Source organism: Sipha flava, unplaced genomic scaffold (assembly GCF_003268045.1).
Source record: "Sipha flava isolate LNK unplaced genomic scaffold, YSA_version1 34_pilon_pilon, whole genome shotgun sequence".
NCBI classification, from domain to species: Eukaryota; Metazoa; Arthropoda; class Insecta; order Hemiptera; family Aphididae; genus Sipha; species Sipha flava.
The window spans coordinates 2,689,753-2,713,951 of record NW_020273045.1 but is presented as its reverse complement, the minus strand read 5'-3'; the positions used below and the strand labels follow the sequence as shown (position 1 = coordinate 2,713,951).

At 27.6% G+C, this 24,199-nt stretch overlaps 3 protein-coding genes across 5 annotated transcripts; 2 read left to right on the top strand and 1 right to left on the bottom strand.

Annotated features, from left to right (window-relative positions):
• The first annotated feature begins 4,560 nt into the window (after positions 1–4,560).
• On the top strand, positions 4,561–11,162 carry LOC112687479 (glycoprotein 3-alpha-L-fucosyltransferase A-like). Its single transcript, XM_025560202.1, has 5 exons — positions 4,561–4,872; positions 5,141–5,240; positions 5,394–5,737; positions 6,742–7,172; positions 10,623–11,162. The coding sequence occupies exons 1-5, from the start codon at positions 4,687–4,689 to the stop codon at positions 11,002–11,004; spliced, it is 1,443 nt and encodes a 480-aa protein (XP_025415987.1). The 5' UTR covers positions 4,561–4,686; the 3' UTR covers positions 11,005–11,162.
• A 3,639-nt stretch (positions 11,163–14,801) lies between these two features.
• Positions 14,802–16,523, bottom strand: LOC112687455. The gene is made up of 4 exons (XM_025560178.1): positions 16,460–16,523; positions 15,364–15,514; positions 15,149–15,287; positions 14,802–14,831 (listed from the first exon to the last, which is right to left on the bottom strand). Exons 1-4 carry the CDS (start codon positions 16,521–16,523, stop codon positions 14,802–14,804), a joined length of 384 nt encoding a protein of 127 aa, XP_025415963.1.
• A 1,459-nt stretch (positions 16,524–17,982) lies between these two features.
• On the top strand, positions 17,983–23,052 carry LOC112687398 (snurportin-1-like). 3 transcript variants are annotated; one of them, XM_025560079.1, is made up of 8 exons: positions 17,983–18,193; positions 18,282–18,408; positions 20,776–20,842; positions 21,687–21,851; positions 21,922–22,122; positions 22,200–22,289; positions 22,354–22,683; positions 22,964–23,052. In XM_025560079.1, the coding sequence occupies exons 2-8, from the start codon at positions 18,293–18,295 to the stop codon at positions 23,021–23,023; spliced, it is 1,029 nt and encodes a 342-aa protein (XP_025415864.1). In that variant the 5' UTR covers positions 17,983–18,193; positions 18,282–18,292; the 3' UTR covers positions 23,024–23,052. The 3 variants fall into 3 exon arrangements, with proteins under 3 accessions (XP_025415864.1, XP_025415867.1, XP_025415866.1); XM_025560082.1 differs by lacking the exon at positions 17,983–18,193 and adding an exon at positions 19,152–19,255 and having other exon boundaries at positions 18,321–18,408; XM_025560081.1 differs by lacking the exons at positions 17,983–18,193; positions 18,282–18,408 and adding an exon at positions 19,299–20,067.
• The last annotated feature ends 1,147 nt before the right edge of the window (positions 23,053–24,199 follow it).

Here is a 24,199-nt window from a genome sequence, read left to right as displayed (position 1 = left end):
TAATTATTAATTATTAATTATTATTATTATTATTATTATTATTATTATTACTATTATTATTATTGTGAATCTTAAACAAATCATCATAATATCGACTGAATTATAGACTTAAGAAACTCATTTTTTTGTGGTAAAATAATTAATTAACTGCATTATTTTACAGAAATCCATTGCAATAATGTAGAACGTTGTAGCAATATACATTATAATATTATACATACATAGTCTTTTATAAGCAACAAGAATTTTTGTACATAATTTGTACATTGTAATGTCTATAGGCTATAATTAATTATTGTTATGAAATAGTACCATTGCACAATTAATCGTTTTGTACCTCCTGTGATAACAAAGTGATATTTTTTTATTCACGAAAATTGTAGGCGCAAATAATAACATTTACGCCTGAAATATAACATGTTATCCTCTTCCAATGCGTGTCTCTTCGGTCTTCTCTAATATTACATTTATTGGCTTAAGTTAATAATGTATTAGTATGACGAAGCCGAAATGGTGTGGCTGGACGTTTCGTGTACTACATGGACCGATTGTGCCTTTTTCCCCTAATCTTCTGCCCAGCTTCTTCTGACTACTATCTCGAAGACACGGATACGACCCATTTTTATGACAGGTATAGTTAAAACATTCCAATAAAACGATGCATTTGAAGTATATAAATAAAAACAACGTGTTTCGTTAGTAATTATTTTATGTATAAAATAATTTACCAAACTATATGTGAATCGGAACGTATATGAATAGATAAACTTTGAGAAAATAATAACTATTAGCATAGTTTTTGTGATAAATATAAATTAAACATTTAGTATACCGTCTATTTTGCCGTTTTATCAGTAAAAATGTAATTAGAAAAATTTTTAATTGTTAACGTTATACTTATCTATTATTATGCATGAATAAAATAAAATTTTCAATCGAAAAATTTATCAAACTCATTAAGTTTAATAAATGTTTCAAGGGTAAAAGACATTTTTAATTTAAGATTAATGCTTATTTCATTAGAATATATAGTACATCTATTAAAGCTTGGTAATCTGTACGTCCGATTGTTTTAAATTAATATCGAAAATGTTCACCCTAACCTAACCCCGTGTTCTCCAGCAAGAATACGTGGTGATTTAGACATTAATTGGAATAATTTAACTTACTATAATAATCAGATAAATCTACTATTAAGTTATTAAAAACATATATTGCTTTAAACATTTTCAACGCATTCAAATTGCTAGTTTTTTTCGTTCATCTAATGTCTGAAGGAAATCATAGTTTCTTTTATAAATCTATGTCAACATTTTAACGAAATTGACCCTGTCATTGCATCAAAGTATAAAACCGGGCGCCCACCGAATTAATGTGACGTATGGCATAGCAAGTGATGTAACAAACGCGTTACAAAATTACGTACGGTGTGACACAACGCCTACCTAAATATCTTGTAACTATTAGCACTTATACCAAGTTATTACTCAGTTGTCAATATGTCTTCGACATTAGACGGTGAGAGTGTTTTAGAATTAGTGAATTTAATAAATCTAAATAATGAAAATAATAAAAAAAATTGATCGGGTTCATCCATATTGGAAAGAAAATCAAAAAATTAAACATGAATTGGCCTCAATAATACCAAAAAATATATATTAAAAACTGAATCATTTTAAATTTAAAAAAAAAATAATACTTTCAATCTTTTACAAATTAATATAATGATTAAATTTAAATTTCCAAGCACTTGTCATTATAACAATATTGCATGTGGCATAAAATGGAACATACTGCATTTTATTGATACCGACGTATATGCGTATACGTTTGTCATATCACTTTCGTTTATTTTAATTTATTATCCCAGTTTAATTAGCGTTAAATATATTTTGTTTATAATTTTGATACAAATATGCTACTTCCTACATCAGTTGCCAAGCCACACGTCATGTTATTTTGGTGGACACTTGGCCTAAAATTAATAATTTTTCCATCCATTTTGATGACTTATTTTGTGAATAAGTAACTTAAAAATAGTTAGTGGATTCATTTGATTAATGTATAAAATCATGTGGCATGATTAATATTACTTGTTAAAATACATAAAATATAAATTTTTACACACATTAATTGTCATTATTTATATGCCTTAAAATGTTTATCTGAAAACACGGATATTATGTAATATTTATAATAATTATATTATAATTATTATTAAAAGCATATGTTCGTTGTATCTATACACACACACACACATACAAATGTTATTTAGCTCTATGAATATTTTATATTATGTGATTATTTATACTATAAGCAAATATATACCATGAACATAAAATATTACAACTTTATTTTTTCATTGAACTCATGCAAAAGTATTTATTTCGTTCTAACAATAACATAATGCCAATATTTTTTTTGGTCAACGTGAAATTATTATATGGACTTATTCAAATGAATGCTTAAAAATATTTCAAAATATAAAAAGGTTTAACTTAGTGGAATTTTAACCAGGAAAACTTCTCTACTCAGTCTCTGAAGTATAAAGTAAAAAACGAATGAATATTTCTTGGATTATATTATTACAACTTTTGTTTACGCGTACTTGGAATTTTATAAGTTTGGAAAAGAAATATTAGGGAATTTATCACTTGTACTAAAAATGGAAATTTATAAGAAAAAAAAATTAAAAAAACTAAAACCATTGTTTGTGTCATATACACAGATAAACCATGCTTGTATGTATGACCGTTTGTAAAATGCATCAAGAGAATTTAATGTCCATAAATATATATAAATGTAAAAATAGAATCTTTGTTACGCATGTTCTCTGTAACTACTAATTCGATTTTCTGGATTGTTTTTATCTTGGTTGAAAGAGTTTATCACGGAAAAGGATTTAAGCTTGATTTCAATTTTTTTAAGTTGATTGAGTAATTATTAATTTATAACTGTGTAATTTTTAATATTCCACGGCGCAACGCGGCAAAAAAAAATACAGATATGTGCGCTCCCCCACAGTCAGGCGTCCCCGTTTTTAACCGGCTAACACTGCCGCCGACACCGCAAATACTTATTATAGATCATACAATGAATTGTGACGATCTATAATAAATAATATACCTAATAAATAAATCCGTTTATATTTAATCATAATTTAAAAAAGTGAAAATGTTTCACCGAAATTGCTGTGCCGCTTTATTCCAAAGTTCTAGATCCACAATCGGCGAGGCATTTATAATTTCATAAATAATGATTTAATAGGAAGTAGGTGTATGAACAGATTAATTTATTAAAAATAAAAAATTGTGTAGTATAATATAATAAGGATAATAATCAAATCATTACAAAACAAATTAACTATCAATAATTAGTTAGCAATAAGTAATAGGTATGATTGAATTCGAAATAACACAGAGCGAAGTAGTTCAACAGAAGCAAACTTTAAACTATAAATCGTTCGACGGGCTCGTTTCCCACATGAGGATACGTCATATCCGTACGGATTTTAATTGGTAGTAAAAACATGAAAGTAATTTTGGCTTTCACACGGATCGGTGGACGGATTTTTTTTCCGTACAAACGAAGTCGTTGTGTGTGAAACAGGTCTCAAGTGTACAAGTTGAAAACATACAAAAAATTAATGAATTTATGTGATATATATACAGTTGTTCTTGGAATCAATATAATACCGAGAAGTTTCAACTACATGCACAGTATATAAATTGTAAAATTATATATTTTTAAATTAATCGTATATTATATTAAATAATTGTTGAAACTAATTGTATTAACAGAGTTTAAATAATAAAAAAAAAAAAAAATTAATCGTACCTGTGTGTACATTTATTGGAAAAATTATTTGCAATCAGTTTTTTTGTGTCGTTAAACAATGAAAGTAATCAACATACAATGTGAACACGAAAAAAAATTATTTTACACTTAAACAACAATTCTCATCTGTAAATTAGCCTCTAAGCATTAAACTGTTGTTTAGTCGTAAATAATAACTTTAGCGTGAGTGAAGTTAGATCAAATATTACTAAAATCAATAAAATTAACCAACATTAACACATTAATTAGAGTATAAATGTATGGTGGTGCGTAACTATATGGTATTTTTTTTTGCCGAACACGTTTTTGCGTGCATCAACCTCTTCACATAAAATCAGTCCTTGAGTATTGATGATATTAATTCTTATGACCACTCAAAAAAAAAAATAATATTATATTTATTTAGAGGATACGTATCAAGATTTTACATTTTTTAAAAACATTGGTGGTTTTTCAGTGAAAAATATTGTACCAAATGAACATACCATATGATATGATAAAATAATAATTCGGAAACAAACATGAATATTTTATTACGCGAAATTTAAACAAAAAAACATATGTCATTAAGAATAAATTATTTTAGTATACACGAATACGTGACTATCTTGTATACCGCAGTTGTCTAAACATATGATTATAACATATGTGAATATTAGTCGTGTACAATTTTTTAGATACACTAGTGTTATTACACTCATTAAATTAATTTTGAATGCATTGAAAAGCTTTAGAGTTGGATTAGTATATTATCCTGTTTAAATTAAGTTTATATTTATAAATTAAGAATTCTGAATTTTTAAACGTTTCCATATACTTGTAGCAATTATTTACAATTAAAACATAAATATGAAAATAAATGTGAACTATCGTAATTTAAGTCGATTTCTTAAACTATTGTTAGTCCTCGTCGTTTTTATCGTTGTAGTCTATAGCGTTTTCAAGTCTTGTTGGATAATAAGAGAAAAAAAATACTCAGATAAATCGCATTCAAACCAACAGAAATCAGACGTAACCCAAGAAGATTACACACAGGTAAATAATAAATTATAGTTTATTATTTAATTAATAATTTATTAATTTCTAAATTATTAATAATAATTATTTAATAAATATAACTCGATAAACCAATCGCTAAATATTATACTAATGCCAAATGTAATTATTCGGGAAATCCCTTAATGTGGGTTTAGAAAGTGCGAAATTGGATAACGGTATTGGTTTATAATTATTGAAACATAAATATAGGTATTTAAATTGTTAAAATTGAATATTAAAATGTATACAATCGTTGAACTTACAGAGCCCGCCCACTTTAGAGTCCTCAATTATAAACGTTACACCAGTCCCTGTTATTAATTGGAACAAAATTTCAAAGTCACGTTTACCATGGTACTTCAAAGGTATAGAATATTCAATTAAATAATTTTTTTTATATTTTAATGTAAACGTGGTAAATTATTACACGCAATGTTATGTTTCGCATTGGTTGACACCGCTTTAATAATAATTATTCATTGTCATATTCATACCAAATAACACACTGGTTGTGTTAGATGGTTTAAGGTACCCCGAGAGAGATCTCGTGGACAACAAAACTGGAGTTCGGATTTCAAAATTATGGCCGGAGGAACACATGCTTGGTGATCGCGTGGAAGAACAGCTTATGTTCGTGCCACCACATTACAAGTATGAAAACGCACCGTTAAAAAATATTTTACTTTACAATGACCACAAGAATTGGATGATAGAAGATGGTCAGATTGAATTTCTTTCGAACGGCTGTCCGGTAGATAGATGCAAGATTATAAGAAATGCCAAGTATTTATATGAAGCGGATGCAGTTGTGTTCCGCAACAATTTTATCGACTATGAACTGTCCACGAGTATTGCAAACCAAGTACGGTCAAAAATATTAAAAAAAAACAACATATGCTTAGGGTATCATTTCACATTTTTTCATGGGATGCAAAACCAATATTGAAAATCTAAAGTAATAGGTACCAGTTGCTCGCATGGTCGAGTCATCCCATGAATTTTTTTCGACAGCTTTTTTGTGTAAATGTAGATCATTTCATAGAAATTATACTATAAAACAAATAAAAATAATTTTGTTAACAAAAATGGTTTTTATTTTGTTTTAACACAAAATTATATGGATCACTACAGCAAATTGTTCAATAATCAATTATATCAGCGATTTCTAAACTGTGCACCGCAGTGCCCTAGGGGCACCACGACCATTTTCTAAGGGCACCGCGGTCTACGTAGAGTTTATAACAAATAGTTTAAAAAGTATAAAATTTTTTTTCCTTATGGTTTTCGTAAAAACTTTATAACAAATAATGTAATATTTTCTATTATATATTCGGATATTCTCATTTTAACCTTATAATAATTTATATAATAATTATAATTATAATAACAATAATTTTTATCTATTTATTTTTTAAGTTTAAAAATGCATTGATTTATAATAATTATAAATAATTAATAATTAATTAATTATTAAGTTAAATTTTAATAAAATTAATAAAATTGGTTATCAATAGGTTTTTTTTTTTGTTCTGTAATGTAGTTCACAGCAGGGTACGGTGGGTAAATTGGATCCAAAAAAAGGTACCGCTGAAAAAAAAGTTTGGGAACCGCTGAATTAGATAATACAACTGATCAAAACTAACTTTATTCGATAATTAGACGTTTCGATGAACTAGTTCATGTTATATTGGTGATCAAAAAAATATTGTGAGTGTTAAAAAAAATTCATGGGATGCATTTGCACACCCTTGCATCCTGCAAATGACGCCACTACATATGCTGTTGTAATATTAATTCAGTTTTCAATTGTTCATCCCACAATACTTTCCGAAACGGATCACTCAATATTATGTGTGTTCATTGCAGGTACGAATATTTTACATCCAGCAGTCGGCGTACTACACGAAACTTGACAATATTAGTGCAAACTTCATTAACTGGACTGTGTCGTATCGACACGACAGTGATATTGTTGTACCATACAGGCGATGGGCATACTACAACAATCCATTGGTGACCCAGAGAGAACAACTGCAACGTAATTATGCACAGAACAAAAAAAAATTAATTGCGGCGGTCATAATGGAGTGTGATACGGACAATGGCAGAATATTGTACGTGCGCGAGTTGAATAAACATATCGCAGTAGATATTTATGGTCAATGCGGAGATTATAACTATGTAATATCGGATACGTTCTTTAAAATACTGGGACAAGATTACAGATACTATTTGGCTTTCGAGGATTCGAATTGCATTAATTACATAACAGAAAAGTTTTTTGTCGAGGGACTTGGGTAAGTTTGTAATATATGAAAAAAAAATTAATACAATTTTGTAAATATAATGTGCCCACTGGCTACTATAATATTTAACAGTTATAACTGACGGACTGTGCACTGAAGAAACTATTTTTAAGAAACCAATTTCATGAAAATAGTTTTATGAAACTTATTTCTTATTCGCCGTACACCGAATAAACTAATAAACTAAAAATATATAGTTTCAACAATGTCGTCTGATAATGAGCATGTGTTGATGTTATATTGGTAGCTTCATAACAAAAAAAGGAAATATAGATATTGGGTTCATCTACTTTTAAAATATAAACAGCATAGTACATATCTAGTTGCTAAGGAATTAACCGCCGATTTAAATTAAAAGTGAAAATAGATGAAAATAAGTTCCAAAATTTCCATAGAATGTCTCAAGTTGATTTTCACCGTTTAGTTCAGTTAGTTGGACCGTATATAACAAAAACATGATAATAGTAAACAATGATATCAGAGATTATTCAATTTTGTTTACTTAGTAAAGTAGTAAATCCTTTGATACATTTTTTGCATATTTAATAAAACTTCTATATACAATTTACGAAACTTTTTTATTGAAACCAAAATCACAAGTTTCATGAAACAACAGTTTCATAAAACATGAGTCATGAAAAAAGTTTCTTCAGTGTGCATCCCAAGGTATCTGATGGTATATTTCAATCGAATTTGTTTGACATTAGTTTATTATATGACTATCATCAGAGTTAGTATTTATAGAACAATAAATATGCACGTGTACCCGTTTTATCCGTTCGAACATTCGTTGGTTACCAGTAAATAATTATGATTGATGATACTTATATTTGATAGATTTATACCAGTCAGTATTCAAAAAAAAAAAATAAGAAAATTTTGTTATACAATTAAGAATTCATTTAGGTCTCTACAAATGAGTAGTATTCAAGTAATACTACACTAGGTGTTTTTAAATTGTAAATGGTATTATAGTCCATTTAATTGTTAAAAATTCGTTTGGAAACCGTGAATTGTACACGCTCGTAGATTTAGAGCTTTCCTAACTGGTGTTTTAATTCAATTTAATTTTCGATTTTTTTCTAGTCTAAAATGAACGATTCCACAAAATGAAAGCACGTAAAAACGAACTTATTTCGGAAAGCCGATTAACCTTTGGGGAAGGGTGATTAACCTACTTCAAAATAATTGTGGCTTAAATAATGTTCTGTTAAGTGGTATAACATATATCTTATATTTATATATGTATTCATGGTTACTAAAATACAATCTTTGGGGAGGTATGTCATATGTACCCCTCAATTTCGTACCCAACACAGTGACACATCTTCAAGATAAGGTATTTTACAGTGGCGTATGCAGAAAATATTTTCGGGAGGAGCTACTATGGACAAAGTTAAATTACCACTGCTATTTAAGAATTACTAACAAGACACAGTAGGTACTTATCTACATTTCATTTACAGAATGTCCCAAAACGATTTGACGTTGGACAAAAATTCTAAATAAGCATAAAGTACTATTAAAATATAACATACGTTTAAAATAATTTGTAAGTTTTTTAAAACATTTCGGAGGGGGCTGTATCCCACAATCCCCCCCCCCCCTATATACGCCACTGGTATTTTATATAAAATAATTATTAAAAAAAAAATTAAATATAAAGAAAAAACCTCATCATACTATGGATTTTCTTGAAATATGCGATAAAATCCACAACATTTATTAAATATTATTATTACCATGATTATTATAACAATGATCGAATAATAGTTATTGTTATTATTAATCTACATTTTCCCCAAAAAAATTATAAATTACACAAATTGTCTCCTCAAACATTACAATTTTATATTCATCATTAAATGCATACAAATTTAAAAAGTACAGTATTTATCTGTCTTGATAAAAGAAAAGAAATTAAATATAAATCGTTGTAAAAAATTAATTATTATTTTATAACTTTATTCTAAAATATTACTAAAAACTTAAATTAAAAAAAAGTACATATCCATATATATATATATATATATATATATATACGGACACATTCATGGTTTTACTTGATAATGTCTGGCCCTAAAATATTTTATACAAATACAAAAAAAAAAAACATTAATAGTTTACTCTAAAAAAACGAAAGTGCGTAATTAAAAATAATATATATCCTATACATAGAAATATAGAAATGTTACATGACAACTTTATCCACAATTAAGATTCGTGTTTTATTTATTATATTATTTGGATTTATAGTGAAGAAACGTATTATAATTTTACTCACATGGCCCAACATTATAACTTCTGACCAATGACATAACCAGGATTTTTAAATGAGAGAGAATAAACATTTTTATTTGGCAGTTTAGGTAAGAAATATTTTGAGAGTTCAACCATTACCCCTCACTACCAGATTTAAAAATGTATTCCCGGTATTTGTAAATAGTTTTAGTAATATTTATTAAAATACGATGATAAATTAACGTAGATAGAAGTAATACGCTTTAGAGCTCTGCATTGTTTGTTTTAGACCAGTCCGGACCCGATCATGGTACGGTATTTTTCAGTCTTGGTGTTTTTGTCTAAAAAAAAAAAATCAATCCAGTCTGGTCCGTCTACCTTCAGCTTAATAAGACAATAATGGTTATAATTTTAAACACAATAATTTAATATGATTTTACATATATACATTACATAGTAAAATAATACCCAACATAATAATATGTTATTTTAACTCACATTATAATGTATTGGGACACTAAAATAGCTCGTCATGTTTCTTAACTTTAAATATCGGTTCGATCTCGGTCTTTTTTAGAACATTCTAAATCAGTGGTGGCCAAACTTTTTTTCCTCGGGCCATAAAAAACAACTTTTTTATCGCGGGCCATAAAAAAATGCATTCTAAATTTTTTTTTACGTAAATGCAAAATATTACAGTTATACAAATAAGTGCTGTAATATAAAATACTTTCACGGGCCAGATATTAAATGATGGCGGGCCGGAGTGGGCCCGCGGGCCGTAGTTTGGCCACCACTGTTCTAAATGATACGGTCCAGCCCGGTCTGGTTTCATTTATATGATTTCATCGCTCTGGTCTGAGTTAAAATGTATCCGTCCGGTCCGGTCTTTAAAAAAAAAAACGGACCGTTCAGAGTTCTGATTCGCTTATGTGTTTACCAATGACAAATACCCGTTATTCGTCAACATTTAGTTAGTACCTAAGCTCTAAAACATTTAATTACCAAATAATAGCAAACCGGTTCAGTACGTATACATAAACACAACCCATAAGAAGAGGGGCTATAGCCCCTTTAGTCCCCCCCTTGGCTACACCATTGCTTCTGGCCTCCCATCGGCACTACCGGGCAAAATATCCCGGCACCGTCACCGAACCGTGCATTTAATCTAATCTGCGGTCATATGGTGTACACACGCAGATACGACATGTTGCCGATCGTGATGGGCGCCCGCAGGGAGGACTACGAGCTGGTCGCGCCGCACCATTCGTACTTGCACGTGGACGACTTCGAGTCGCCGGAGGAGCTTTCCAAGTACCTGTTCCGGTTGTCCAACGACGACGAACTGTACAACGAGTACTTCCGGTGGAAGGGCTCCGGGGAGTTCGTCGACACCCGATTCTTCTGCCGGCTGTGCGCCATGTTGCACGACGAGAGCGCTCCGGTCAAGCACTACCATAACGTCATCGACTGGTGGCGCAGGCCCGACGCGTGCGACCATCAACCGGCGAGGCGATGGAAGACGCCGGGCGAAAACTCGTCGCAGCCGCCGGAGGTACGGAAACAGTATTCGCTGTCCTAGCCTCGAGTGCAACAGTTGTGCGATCCGTACGTTTACACGCGTACACAGCACGGACGGATCACTGCGCAAACGAACCGTACGAATTCTTTACACCCCATGTACAATAATAATATGTACCCCTGCAGTTAACCAATACATTTCTATGTTTTCTATATGTATACGTGTGTGTATGTGTATGAACGTGCGGTGGTAGCTCATCGGTAACTAATTAAAAAACCGCCACTTTTCGAGACCTCGTGGTCACCTCGTAAGGCGTCGCTTTGCCGGACACAGAATACCGGCCGAAATGGGACAAATCAGCGCCGCCTACTGGGCACGACTAACTCGGTGCGACCAACTGGACACCAACACCTTAGCGCGAGAAAAAATGGACAACAGGACAGCTGGCCGTGGAGAGACATTTGAAATAATTAATGCTACACATTATTATTATTTTATAATTTTATTTTAATTATTTATATATTCTTTTATGATTTTATATTTACAACGATTCAATTTATTTTAATTTACAAATCAATTTGGTAAATATGCGCAATCTCTTTTAAATAGTCCGCGGTATCCCTACTGTGGTAGTCTCGAACAACCATTAAAATACGTTGATAAGCATCCCTGTACTTTTTTCATTTTACTGGTGTGTTATGCCCTGCAACAAAGTGTTTATAATAAATGTCACGATTGGCTTTCACTTTTCATAAACCGCCTATAAGCTACCAGATTGTATAATAATTTAATAAATATTTTATTTTATTTCAAAAAATATTATTGGTTGTATACAGGCACGTGCACCAAGAAGGTAGGGTTCTACGCCTCCTATTTAGGATCTTATTATATACTACTAAGATATTACTATATACTTTTATATATTGCTATTACTAAAAATACACCTTATCCTCATTCTATAAAAATTAAACCCATTTGAAAATTCATATATAGTTATCTAATTTCGTTTAAATATTGCCAATATTCTCGATTTAATGTCTTTTTCTGTTTAACTCTTGGGCATTTTCCACTTACTGTCAATTATCGTTGTAAATGCAGTCATCGATATAACGTATTATCACTAACAAGTCAGCTGTCCAAGCTGCTTAGACATTTTTCAACATTTTTTGATTGTCGGTCCTGATATTTTTGATCATGGATATTGACGTGATATCAATGTATATTTTTTTTATTGACTTTTTACCTAACATAACATATATAACTTTGAATCCATTGGACGATTCCTGCGCACGAAACTGTTTGTATAACATAATTTTCGTGTTCAGTTGACCGGTTCCACTTGTTCTAATCCTCGGAATACTACGGTAAACCCGCATGTTATTCTCGAGTCTCCAGCCCTCCAATTTATTCTTTAATCAATTGCTTTTAATATAATTTCTTCGATATGTTTTGACTTCTCGACTCATTTGAATAAGCTGCGATATTATTGTTTGCATTTAGTATAATCAATTATACTGTAGTCGTTTCATCAGTGTTGTTTCACTGTTTAGTGACTAACAAAATTACGTTTGTCGTACACTTTGTACACTAAATTTTCGTACTTAAATATATTTATATACTACAATAAACATTGCATGATTTGATAAAAGGTCTGAAAATTTATGTCGTACCTATTTATTATCTTTGATTATGATTTGATTAGCGATTTTCATTTATATTTAACTCATGTTATTGCCAAAAATTTGCAACTCAGAACAAACATTTCTCTCGAATCCGCAGATCATCGCTACAGGTATCTGCGTCAATGTAACGACTTTTATGTTGGTAGTTTTTTATTATTTAAACAAGCAAATAGCTGTACTTGTATTTTTTTCTTTTGTATATATACATAAAAATGTTGTTATCTTTCAAATACATGTATACTTCTTGTAAGGGTACTTTGATTTTATAAACAATCAACAAAAAATATACTTTCATCTTTTAAAAATAATATTATTATATATGCGTATTATATAAATAAAAAAATGTCGTAATAATGATCTCGACTCTCAATAGCTTTTTTCGCACTACAATTTATAAGTGTATTGTAATTTGTAGCTGCCACTTTCAAAATTGTTTGAGATCTACCTACTTACACACGACCTTGATATGACGTAGAGTATTACGTGTGCATTTAAGATTTAATAAGTATATATCCACAACGAACATATATCAGTATAGTGATTATTTTTTTAATTTGTATTTAATGTCCACTACTCACTGTACTCTATGATTCTCTTTACTAATTGCGAAATAGCAACGAAATGTTTTAGAAAATTACGCAAAATATAAAATACAAGTACGAAAAACGACCCGATATATTATTTAAAAGAATTAAAAATGTTACCTAATTAAGTGACTAAACAATAAAACATAGTATAAATAATAGTAAATAGTAATTACACTATTTGTATTTTTCTAACTTTAAATGAAAAATATTTATTTTTAATACATATATTATATATGCGAATAAAATATAATTTTAATGACCATCAAAATTTGTTTAAATTTTATTTTGATAAACGTTTCAGTTGTTTGGCGCGCACAATTTGTATCTAAACATTAATTTCCATCTACTGTTGTCGAATTTTCTTAAAACTATTGATGTTGAATAATTATTATATAAATATTAATGTATTGCATAATAATACGAATTAAAATTATTTTATTTATTTATTTTTGGTCAGAAAAACCTGATGAAACACATTTTGTGTTATACTGTACTTATTGCATATCGCAGGTCTTGAACATTTTATTTTATTTTCCAAAATAATCAGCTGTTTTATTATCAACACTTAAACTTTATTTTTCAGCGTTTAATAGATATACGTTTTCTCCTTCCTATACTGCTCGGTAATATTTAAATATTAAATTTAAAACACAGACGTAGATATAGACATTGATCACACTCGCAACGTCATGTCAGTTAAATAATGTTGCTCGACAACGAATACTAGTACGTTCCACGCATGTTAGGACGTTCGTCATTCGATTTTCATAACAGTCGTGTGATCTCATTTTAAGGTCTATGAGCACAGAATAGTTTACATTTTCGATAGACAAAAAGACAATCCTACCTAATACCTATTGGTGGTTTAGCATAGCTGCTTTCTATGTCGTATAAATTATCATTATCATAAATTCTTAATATCCGTATAAAATATGCAAAAACATATTTTAGACGGCGCTGTGTATAGGCAATCGAGAGACAATTTTTTAAAACGTGCAATATTGTTATTCCTATCGTTCCTGGCAATCATGATCAATTTTTTACAATCTTTGATTTTTATCTTACAACAACATAAAGTTTATATATTTTTACTAATATAAACAAAACAAAAAGTCCGAAATATATTTTAATGGCATACAATAGTTTTTTTCTAAATGTTTTACTCGCAAAACACAGGTTAAATTGATATATTCTTTAAACTGTTCATTTTAATTACTTAATAAAATATTAGTTTTTTTCTAGATCACGTAATCTAGTTTCCAATTCAGTATTTTTATCATAGAGTTCATTAATAATAATGAATCATTTTTGCAATAAACTAATATATTTATTATCCATACTATCTCTATGATTAGACAACTAGACAATTTTGTTTCCAACTTACAGTGGTTTATTTCTTTTCTTGAAAATTATGGATTAGTTCTATTGTATTCTATTGTATTGATATTGGAATTTTGTATATCGATTTCAATGTTTTCTGATTTATTAACATCATCATTTTGTAAATTGATTTCAATATTTTCTTCAATTAACTCATTTTTTTCATCTATAAATAAATAGATATACAATATGAAATTTACTAATGTACTTAATTTATAAGAACATTGTACTGTAGAATCTGTAATAAAATTTAAGTTAAGTAAACATACAGTGGTAATAGTTATTTTATACCTTTTTTTGGATTATTACTATAATTGTTTAAATTATTATTTTCAATAAGTTTCAAATTTTGAATATTTTTGGACAAAGTTTCAACATCTTTAATATTAAAATCTTCAATATACAAAGACATTTTAAGATTATAACTACAATTTTTCGATCCCAATAATTTATAAGATTTTACTTCAATCTACAATTATAATTAAATAATGAATATTGTATTTATTGAAAAATAAGTTATTAAGTAATGTAAAAAATAAAATCAATATAACTTACACGATCATTTGATGTAGAATTCATAATTTGTGCTTCTTTTACTTTTAACATAAGGTAACCAAGTCTTATGTTTGCATTAGATTTATTATTAGGTATATTATAGCAATTTATTCTTATCGATGCATTGGACATTTTTAATCTAAATATAAAACAAAAATTAACTGTAAAACACAAAAAAATAATTAATTTCTTGAAAAAATAAATATTATTCTTACTCTTTTAGAGTAGCATTATCCATATTCCATACCATTTCAGAGGCAAATTTTAACACATTGTTATTACCAGGAATTATCTTAGTTTCTAAACCTTTATTCATTAATGTTCCATGTACCACAATAGATCCTTTGATCAAAGCAAATCCATAACCTAATAAATAACAATACATTTGTAAAATAAATTATTACTTATGTAAATATTTTCTATAAAATTCTTTATTTAAATCTTGTTTATATATTTAAACAGTACAGTAAAATAGAATAATTAAGAAGTAAAGTATTTAAAATTACAGAATGTTTTATAGAGTTAGTTGCAAATAAAAAATTTCGTTTTGATTATTATTTTTGAATTTGTTGGTAAATTTAAACTGATGATAAAAATTATGTTTTATTATTTGAAAATGTACAACAATAAATAGTTTGATTTTTCTAAAAATATATTTGCCTAAATCATAATTTTATATTGAGTAATAATCGTTAAGAATTTAATGTTCAATTTTTAAGTAAATGTATATATTATATTTTAGGGTACAACAAATCATTTTATTTAAAATAGCAATTGTATGGGGTTTCTATAGTCAGTGCTTGATTTGGCAAAAATAAAGAAGGGGGACTCTATTTAGTTTAAAGAAAATAGTGTCCCCAAGACTTGTTAAGCGTTATATTTATAACGTAATAATAGTAGAGGGACGCTAAAATTTTTGAAAATTAGTTGGGATACTCCGTCCCCCTGCGTCCCCCCTCAAGTCAAGCACTGTCCATAGTGATAAAGTAAAAAAAAATAATAAACCTATTAAAATTTATTTTATGTAATATTAAGTAACAAAAGAATACGAGATATAGAAACAAAAATTATAAATAAATTTAACATCATTTAATTCGTACCTACATTTAACAATTTAAGATTTAATATTTGTTTTCAGTAATAGCTATTTATATAATTAGTTAAAAAACATAGATTTCAATCTAAAATTTAAATGCTAAATCAAATATAAAGTCAAATAAATATTTACAACATATTTTTAGATAAAAACCTAGAATAAAATTAATTGTTTAAAATATTTTTAAGTTCCTCATGCCATTTAAATGTTCAAACCTGATACTACTTGTAAAATAATCCTTTTATTTATGAAATTCTTTCCTTGTTGTTTATCTGCCATTTTTTTTTTTATTTATTGGTGTAGATTATTTTTGTATAATTTACCTTTCAAATTAAAGCATTGAAAACCCAATAGTAAAGGCTACATATATAATATATCTTTTATAATAAATAACAAACATTGGTTACCATGAGTATCACCAATGTCTCACATTATGTTTCCTTGTTTACCATGAGAGCTATTGTGATGAGAGATATGGGCGTTGTCACGGGAAAGGATATGAGAGATAGATTCCCCATGGCCTTTTTTTTTTTAGGTAAGATGGATTTTCATGATTAACTGATAAGTGATATTTATTATTTTAATGAAAATTAAATAAAAAAATTTTTTTGTCTAGATATAATTTTCCATGCTAATATGCGATTGGTGTTCAAAATTTGAATTTCAAATAACAAATTAATATCTGTAATCTAATATTATATTGATGTAAAATGTAAACAATAAACTAGTCTCACTATACCATCGATTATATAAGTGATAACATATTTTTGTAATCAACAATTATTGTTGTTAGCAATTCGTATAGTATATCAAGGGTATATTTGTGTTAAGGTCGTGAGAGGAGGGCGAAACTAATTTTTCTTCAATACAAACTTAAAAATAATTTACAGTTCATTACCAACAGCTCATGTTCCTGTTGCTCATTCGATAGAATAAATAAAAATTAAAGTACCAAATTGAATTAAATATTTATTTAATAAATATATTTAAAACCTACTGCATATAAAATAAATATTAACGATAACAACACAAATAGTTCCTATATTAAAATTGTACCTTCAGTCTGAATTTTGTATTAAAAAAACTACAAATAATTACAGTAGTAATAGTACCTATTAATTATTTTTTAAAAACTTTTTAAAAAAAATAAAGATAGGTAACTTATATCTAAATATCTAAGTAGAAAACATTAGGTTGGTAAGTAATCAAGTAACAAATTTCAAATTTTATTTTGGTAGCTCTAGACTCTCTAGTAAATAGTAAGTAAATACTCTAATATTTACTAATGCAATGAATATATATATATATATACATGCAGGGCCATATTTAGGGGGGAGCTACAGGGTGCTGTTGCCCCGGGCGGCTAATTTTTTATATCTTCAATATTTAATGATTTAATATTTTTGAAGTGAAACTTCTTTACAAAATAAAAAAATTGTATTTAGTATAATGAAACGTTTTTTATTGTTGCCCCCTGGTGTCAAATTCCTAAATACGGCCCTGTATACACGAGACAACGTGATTTACTTTTCTATGACAATTTATTTATAAAAAAAAATATGTTAGAAGAGCTCTAATACTACTAGATAACGCTAGGTGTCTTACGTGTACCTATTGAAAATATTTTGTGTTCGTATATCTTAGTCCGTGGTAAAAACCACGATTTAAGGTATGACCAATAGTCACAAATAAACAGATAAAAATAATGATAACTTAGTTTTCCAAAAATGATATGAACATCAAGATAATGGACGCGGTTCGATTTAAACTTTAAAGGATTTTTACTTTTAACTATTGTGTTTTTGTTAATTAATCATAATCATTTTAAACTGTTTCAATATGATCTCTACACGATTTTAACTTGATATTTATCTATTTATTAATTTTGTTAAATTCTTCAATTATTGACTCACAAATTACGTTTGTGAACAATTGTTTGTTATCTACATGTAAGTTCCATTAATAATTTTATATTTTATTTACATAATTGTACTATTAAGAAATTTAAAAACCTTTAAATTATGTTAAAATTTGTAGATTAAATAATCATGGAAGCTAGATTTATGACATATGAAACTATTAGTGCCAAGGCATGTCCTATTCACATTAAATTGAAGTTCCAACAAGCTAAACGAAGACAAGAAACTTTAGATTTACAAAAAGAGTAAGTTTTGAAATATTTTATAGATCCTATTTTTATAGGTTAACCATTAATTTATATATTTAAAATTAACCAAATAGTTATAATGCTACATTTTATACAAGTTATTGTATTAAAGGTTTATTAAATTATATGTTTAATTAAAATTAAATTTATTATAGATTTAAAAAAGAAAATATTTACCCATATCAACTGATTTAATATTTTGTTAGAATTTTTATTACATAATCCATCCAAAAATATTGCATACCTTTTATATACTTTCATATTATAAACATAATATTTTATTTAATGATATAAAAATCTTCTAAATACTTTATATCACAGTTTAAAACAGATAACTATTCTAGGTTTCTTTGGAAAGCAAATATTTGATGTAATCAAAATTTATTCAGTGAATAATTTAGTAATAAATAAATATCAATTCATATTTATTATTTATCATGCATGCTACCAACAAATATATATCAGTGTATGTTCAAGAGCACAACCTTGTAAATGTGTGATCATACATTATTACGCTCTGTTGATGAACTTGCCATACGTCTAAAATGTCTGCTTATTATTGAAAACATGAATGTATATGAAAGATATAATATTATAGTATAGTTATTTGTTTGATAAGTTGTGTACTTATCAATTCAAATATCTTCTATAAGAAACAATTATTCATGGCTATTTATGATTCTTAAAAGTCAATTTTTGATCAAAAATATTTTAAGTATGATGTGAAAATATATTTGCAGGTTTTGTTTTACTTTTGGGATCAAGGCTGGATCAATAATGGGGATAAAGACCCAGTCCGCTAATTGAAAGAGGCCACAATGTATCATTTGCTAACAGATATAAAGTACTGTTTTATTAATTAATTGTAACTAGACTACAATATACAAATATACTATACTAATTTTAATTAATATTTATTACAAATTACTAGTCTCCCTAATATTATGATCATAATCCAGCCTTGATTGTGGTTACAAACTGCTGATAATATTGACCCATATTATTACAAATCTTATGTTAAAATATACATCCAAATTCAATAATGTAAAATGAATACAATTATTGTAGGGGATTGTGTTTAATTTAATTAGTAATCGCACCAAACAAAATCAATGTATGGCTTGTTTGCTAGGGTATAACCATGAAAACTAGTATCTAGTATAATATCTAGTCTTCATGGGTATAACATTAAATTATTGCCTCTGCTAGAATTATGTATTGATATATCAAGAAAATTAAATTAGATTTCATTATTCCTAACCTATTAATATTTTTGCTACAATTTTCAGATAAAATATTATTATCTGATTTCGGGCTTTATTGATATTGGTATATTTAGATTTGGGAAATCTCATACATGAGAGATATTAAGATTTGTATACACTATACTGGTCTTTATTTCGCGATACTAACCAATAATTATACAGTGTTCGTAGTGAATTTGTTGTGAGACTGTTCAAATTTGATTATTATTCAATATTCTTTGTAGTTTTAGTTTACCTTTAAGATTTGTTGAATTTTGGAATGTTTGATTCGTTTTTGTCATAAAATATCTATTATATTGCTATTATATTGACGAAATTCTAATAAAATGGATGATTTCGTACTTAAAGATTTATTGGAAATAATTAATAATCTCGATTCTGTTTTGTTCATGTAAGTAATTTAGTAAATAATATTAAAATCATATTTTTATGTACAATTATTATTATTATATTATTTATTATATATAAGTAAAGTATCAATTTTGAAATGTTCAAAAATTTTGATTAAACGGAAAGAAGCGTCAAGCGTTTTATGCGATAAAAAAAATTCCTATGAGGCTGAATGGTAAATTTTACAGGAGTATAATGAGACCAACTATACTATTTAGTTCAGTGTTGGGTGATGACAGGAGAATAGAACAGAATTGAGTATTGTAAAAATGAGAATGCTTAGATGGATGAGTAGAGTGACAATAGAAGATAGAATAAGGAACAAATATGTGAGATGTTGTATTGGTGTAGTGTCTATAGATGACAAGATGAGAGAAAATAGACCAAGATGATTTGGGCATGTAATGAGACAAGAGGAAACAAATGTAGTAGGTAAGAGTTATTATGAATATAATGTTGAAGAAGAAGACCAAAAAAGAGATGGTTGGATACAATTGACAATGATATGAATTGGTGTGTGTTTAGGGGGTGTAGAAAATCGAGACAAATGGAGGTTTAGGACAAGAATGGCCGACCCCAAATAGTTGGGAGAGATACAAATGAGAAGAAGTTTTAATAAATTATTATTTATCATTTCAAACCAATGAATTATTTATATGTATTATATAATCTAAATTATTATAACAAAACAATTTTTTTTTTTATGTAGAAAACGTGATCGGCAAATTCATGAAAGAAGAAATTTTGAAAATGATGGTTGCATCAAAAATTGGATGGTAGCTATATAAATATAGAAATTCAATATATATATATATATCTTATATATATAAGATTGAATATCTATATAAATATATAACAATATATATAAGATAAAATAATTAAAACCTTTTAGCTGAAAATTAGCTTTGAAATGTCTGATAGTTTTGATAATAGAAAGCATTTTTATTTTAACTCTTAAGATTTTCAAATATAGTCAAACTACTTTTTCATTTAAAACAACTTTTTTATCATGTGCAAAATGTAGTATATAATAGGTATAATAAAAATATAAAATAATAATATTATACAGTAATAAAATGTATAATTATTTATCATCATATCAAAAGTATCAATGTTAGTGAAGATATATTATAATCCACAACAAATAGTATCAAAAACACCTTATTATTTCTGAAATTTTATATTACATTACTTTTGGTAACTCCCAAATATAACTAATAAAACATTATTTATAAACCATTAAAAATTTCTAATGTTGAAAGTTTTAATAAAAAGAGATGGGACTATAATATAATCTTAAAAAGTTCTAGATACAGTATTTTTTAATGTAAATTATGTTCTATTATAAATATTAAGTACCCAATGAAATCTAATTCTTAATTTTAGAAAATATTTAATATTTTAGACTTACATTTATAAATCTAATACTAAATCCTCGAGTGTTTCAATCAATATTGGAATAATATTGAATCTGGAAAATTAAATCAATCATATTAAACTATAAATCATTAAAAAATAAATTTCCCAGATAGAGCTGTAATTGTGTTAGTCTATAAATGAATTAAAAATATTTAATTCGTTTATATTTAATATCATTAATGTAAAACTACTTTTGATTAGGAAATAGATGGGAAAAAATCTGGGACCGTACCCAGTAACGAAGCATATGATATAGCACAATCTATGATGAAATCAGAATGGATGCTTGAAGTACCTGAAGATATTGATAACTGGATTGCGGTATTATGTCCTGATGGAAAACGTTGTTGTGTTATTGCTCAAGATGTATGATAATAATAACTATTAGAGAAACTAAAAAAGTTCACATTATTAAATTATTTTTTATTTTATTTAGAACAAAACAAAAGTAGTTAATAAATTTGGAGCCACAATCAATTATTTCCAGTCATTATTTCCTTATGGATGTCATGTACCAAATAATTGTCCATCACATCGCAAACGTACTGTTCTAGATTGTTTATATAGTTATAAATTAAAAAAGTATTATATTTTGGATATCATTGAGTGGATGGGCGTGCCGTATACAGATTTTGATGTATGTATTTTATATTTACTTCTGTTTTATAATAGCCAATGAATAATTATAAATTTATTATTACATTTTAATTATAGGCAGAATTTAGATTTTACTTTATTCAAAGTAAACTCAGTGAAATACCGGGTATCGATAAAAAATCAGCCAAAAATGTTTTTCCGTTTGAAGTATAACTTACAATATAATATTGAAAAACAGTTATTTTGTAATTTATCTATATTTTTTTTTTAGCTTGCTCCTAGAATGGCTGCTAGTGATTTGTATCCACACCTTTTAGATAAAAGTCAATTTTTTCATGAAAATATTGATTTAGATGGTATTAACTTTTACTATCCGCAAAGTTTGTATACTCCTGGCGAATCACCGTTAGTGCTTTGGCTAAAACCATTCATGATACCTGATGTCTTGAGAAGACCGGTCAATGATCAGTTGGTAGTAAAACCTCCTAATTATGTCAACATTTTCGAATTTAGTCAAAGTTTGAAAAAAAAAAATAAGAGAAACAAAAAGAAAAAAAATGCTTCTAATTGTGAAAAGATGGAAGTAGATAATTTAATTGAGGTTAGTATAATGAATAAAAAGAATGTAATTCTTAATTATTCTAGAAAACATTTTCATTATTACACTGTTAACTGTTTTTATTAAAACCATTGATTATAGAATTAACCATGAATAGTTATCAAAGTTATTAACTAGTTATGAACAAGTTTTATTGTCTGTATTTTACTTAAACTATTAAAATAATTTAAAAAAAAACTGTTTTCATTTAAAATTGCTAATATTTAATTTATTATTATATTTTTTTATAAACAAGAATATATATTTTATTTTATTGAACCAGGTGGAAATGGATAAAGTCATGGATCCAGTTATTGAAAATGAAATGTGTATTGAAAATTAAAATCAGTTTTGTTGTATATTTCATTAAATATTGTTATTTAAGATATTATGTATAATAAAATGCTGTTATATATTTTGTTAACAATTATTTTTTAACCTACAATCTAAAATTTTATATAAAAACTTGTTAATGGATGGCTTCTATTCTCTTTTTTGATTTTTATTTATGTTATACTTACATATCACATTATCACATATGCTTATTATAAATATAAAAAATAAAACTTCTAATTGAAAATAAAAAGAGATTCAAATCAGGTTATAAGAACTATTTACAGAATGTTTAATTATAAAATATTATTTTGTCATGACAAATAATTAATGATAGCTTATAGTATTAAATTAATATTTGTATATGGTAGGTATTATTTGGAGAAAGTTATGTGATTATTTCATTGAGTATTTAATATAAATTGTTGAAATTCATTAGTTAGTTGATTAAGCCTACTCATTCGATCATATGGCAGTTATAATATATGTATATATATTGGTTTCCGACGAGAGTTCTCGAATGAAAAATAACTGCTAAGGCGGCAAAGCTTAAAGTCGTTGACGGGTGCACGGATGATTGTGTTAGAAAATCAAAAATATTTGTTGAAATCTTAATGAATCTCTATCCAGGAGATATTGATGTAAATAAAGTGTAACAGTCTAGCAATCGATAACAACCCATAAATAATCTGACATGCTGCACAATGGTAGCGGGTTCGAAAATCACGGTTAAAACGACGGCGAACACAAACCGGCGTCGTGGAAAAACACAATTATGTAAAAAAACCGTCGTGTTACACTATTGTCAACTCCACTCGAAGCAATAGATATGAGAAAACCGACAAGAAAAAAAAGATTGCGATCTCCTCGGACGAAATGCTAAAAGGCAGCATCACAGATTACATTAATGTAATTTGTTGCAACATTATGTTCAGTGGTGTATTCGTAATTTTTTTCTAGGGTATACTCTCAGCATATAAGTGTTTATTGGTTAGAGGGGAGGGGGCTAAACCCCTTAAAAAAAATGTTCTACCTACCTAAACTCAAAATTACTTAATATAATGGAGACGTGGGATATACCCCCGCCAGACTTTTCCTTAGATGGGGAGGTGTACACTTCAACGAAAGTATTTTTGGGGATTTGAAATGGGCGTGCGCCCCTTTAGTCCCCTTGGATTCACGCCTA

Coding starts and splice junctions, on each gene's coding strand:
- LOC112687455 (XM_025560178.1), bottom strand. CDS start 16,523: ATGGCAGATAAACAACAAGGAAAGAATTTCATAAATAAAAGGATTATT. Junction 15,515..16,459: donor TATTTTACAAGTAGTATCAG/GTTTGAACATTT, acceptor GTTATTTATTAG/GTTATGGATTTGCTTTGATC. Junction 14,832..15,148: donor ATTCTACATCAAATGATCGT/GTAAGTTATATT, acceptor ATTTTATTACAG/ATTCTACAGTACAATGTTCT.
- LOC112687479 (XM_025560202.1), top strand. CDS start 4,687: ATGAAAATAAATGTGAACTATCGTAATTTAAGTCGATTTCTTAAACTA. Junction 5,241..5,393: donor TTTACCATGGTACTTCAAAG/GTATAGAATATT, acceptor TGGTTGTGTTAG/ATGGTTTAAGGTACCCCGAG. Junction 5,738..6,741: donor CCACGAGTATTGCAAACCAA/GTACGGTCAAAA, acceptor TGTTCATTGCAG/GTACGAATATTTTACATCCA.
- LOC112687398 (XM_025560079.1), top strand. CDS start 18,293: ATGGAAGCTAGATTTATGACATATGAAACTATTAGTGCCAAGGCATGT. Junction 20,843..21,686: donor GTTGCATCAAAAATTGGATG/GTAGCTATATAA, acceptor ACTTTTGATTAG/GAAATAGATGGGAAAAAATC. Junction 22,684..22,963: donor AAGTAGATAATTTAATTGAG/GTTAGTATAATG, acceptor TTATTGAACCAG/GTGGAAATGGATAAAGTCAT.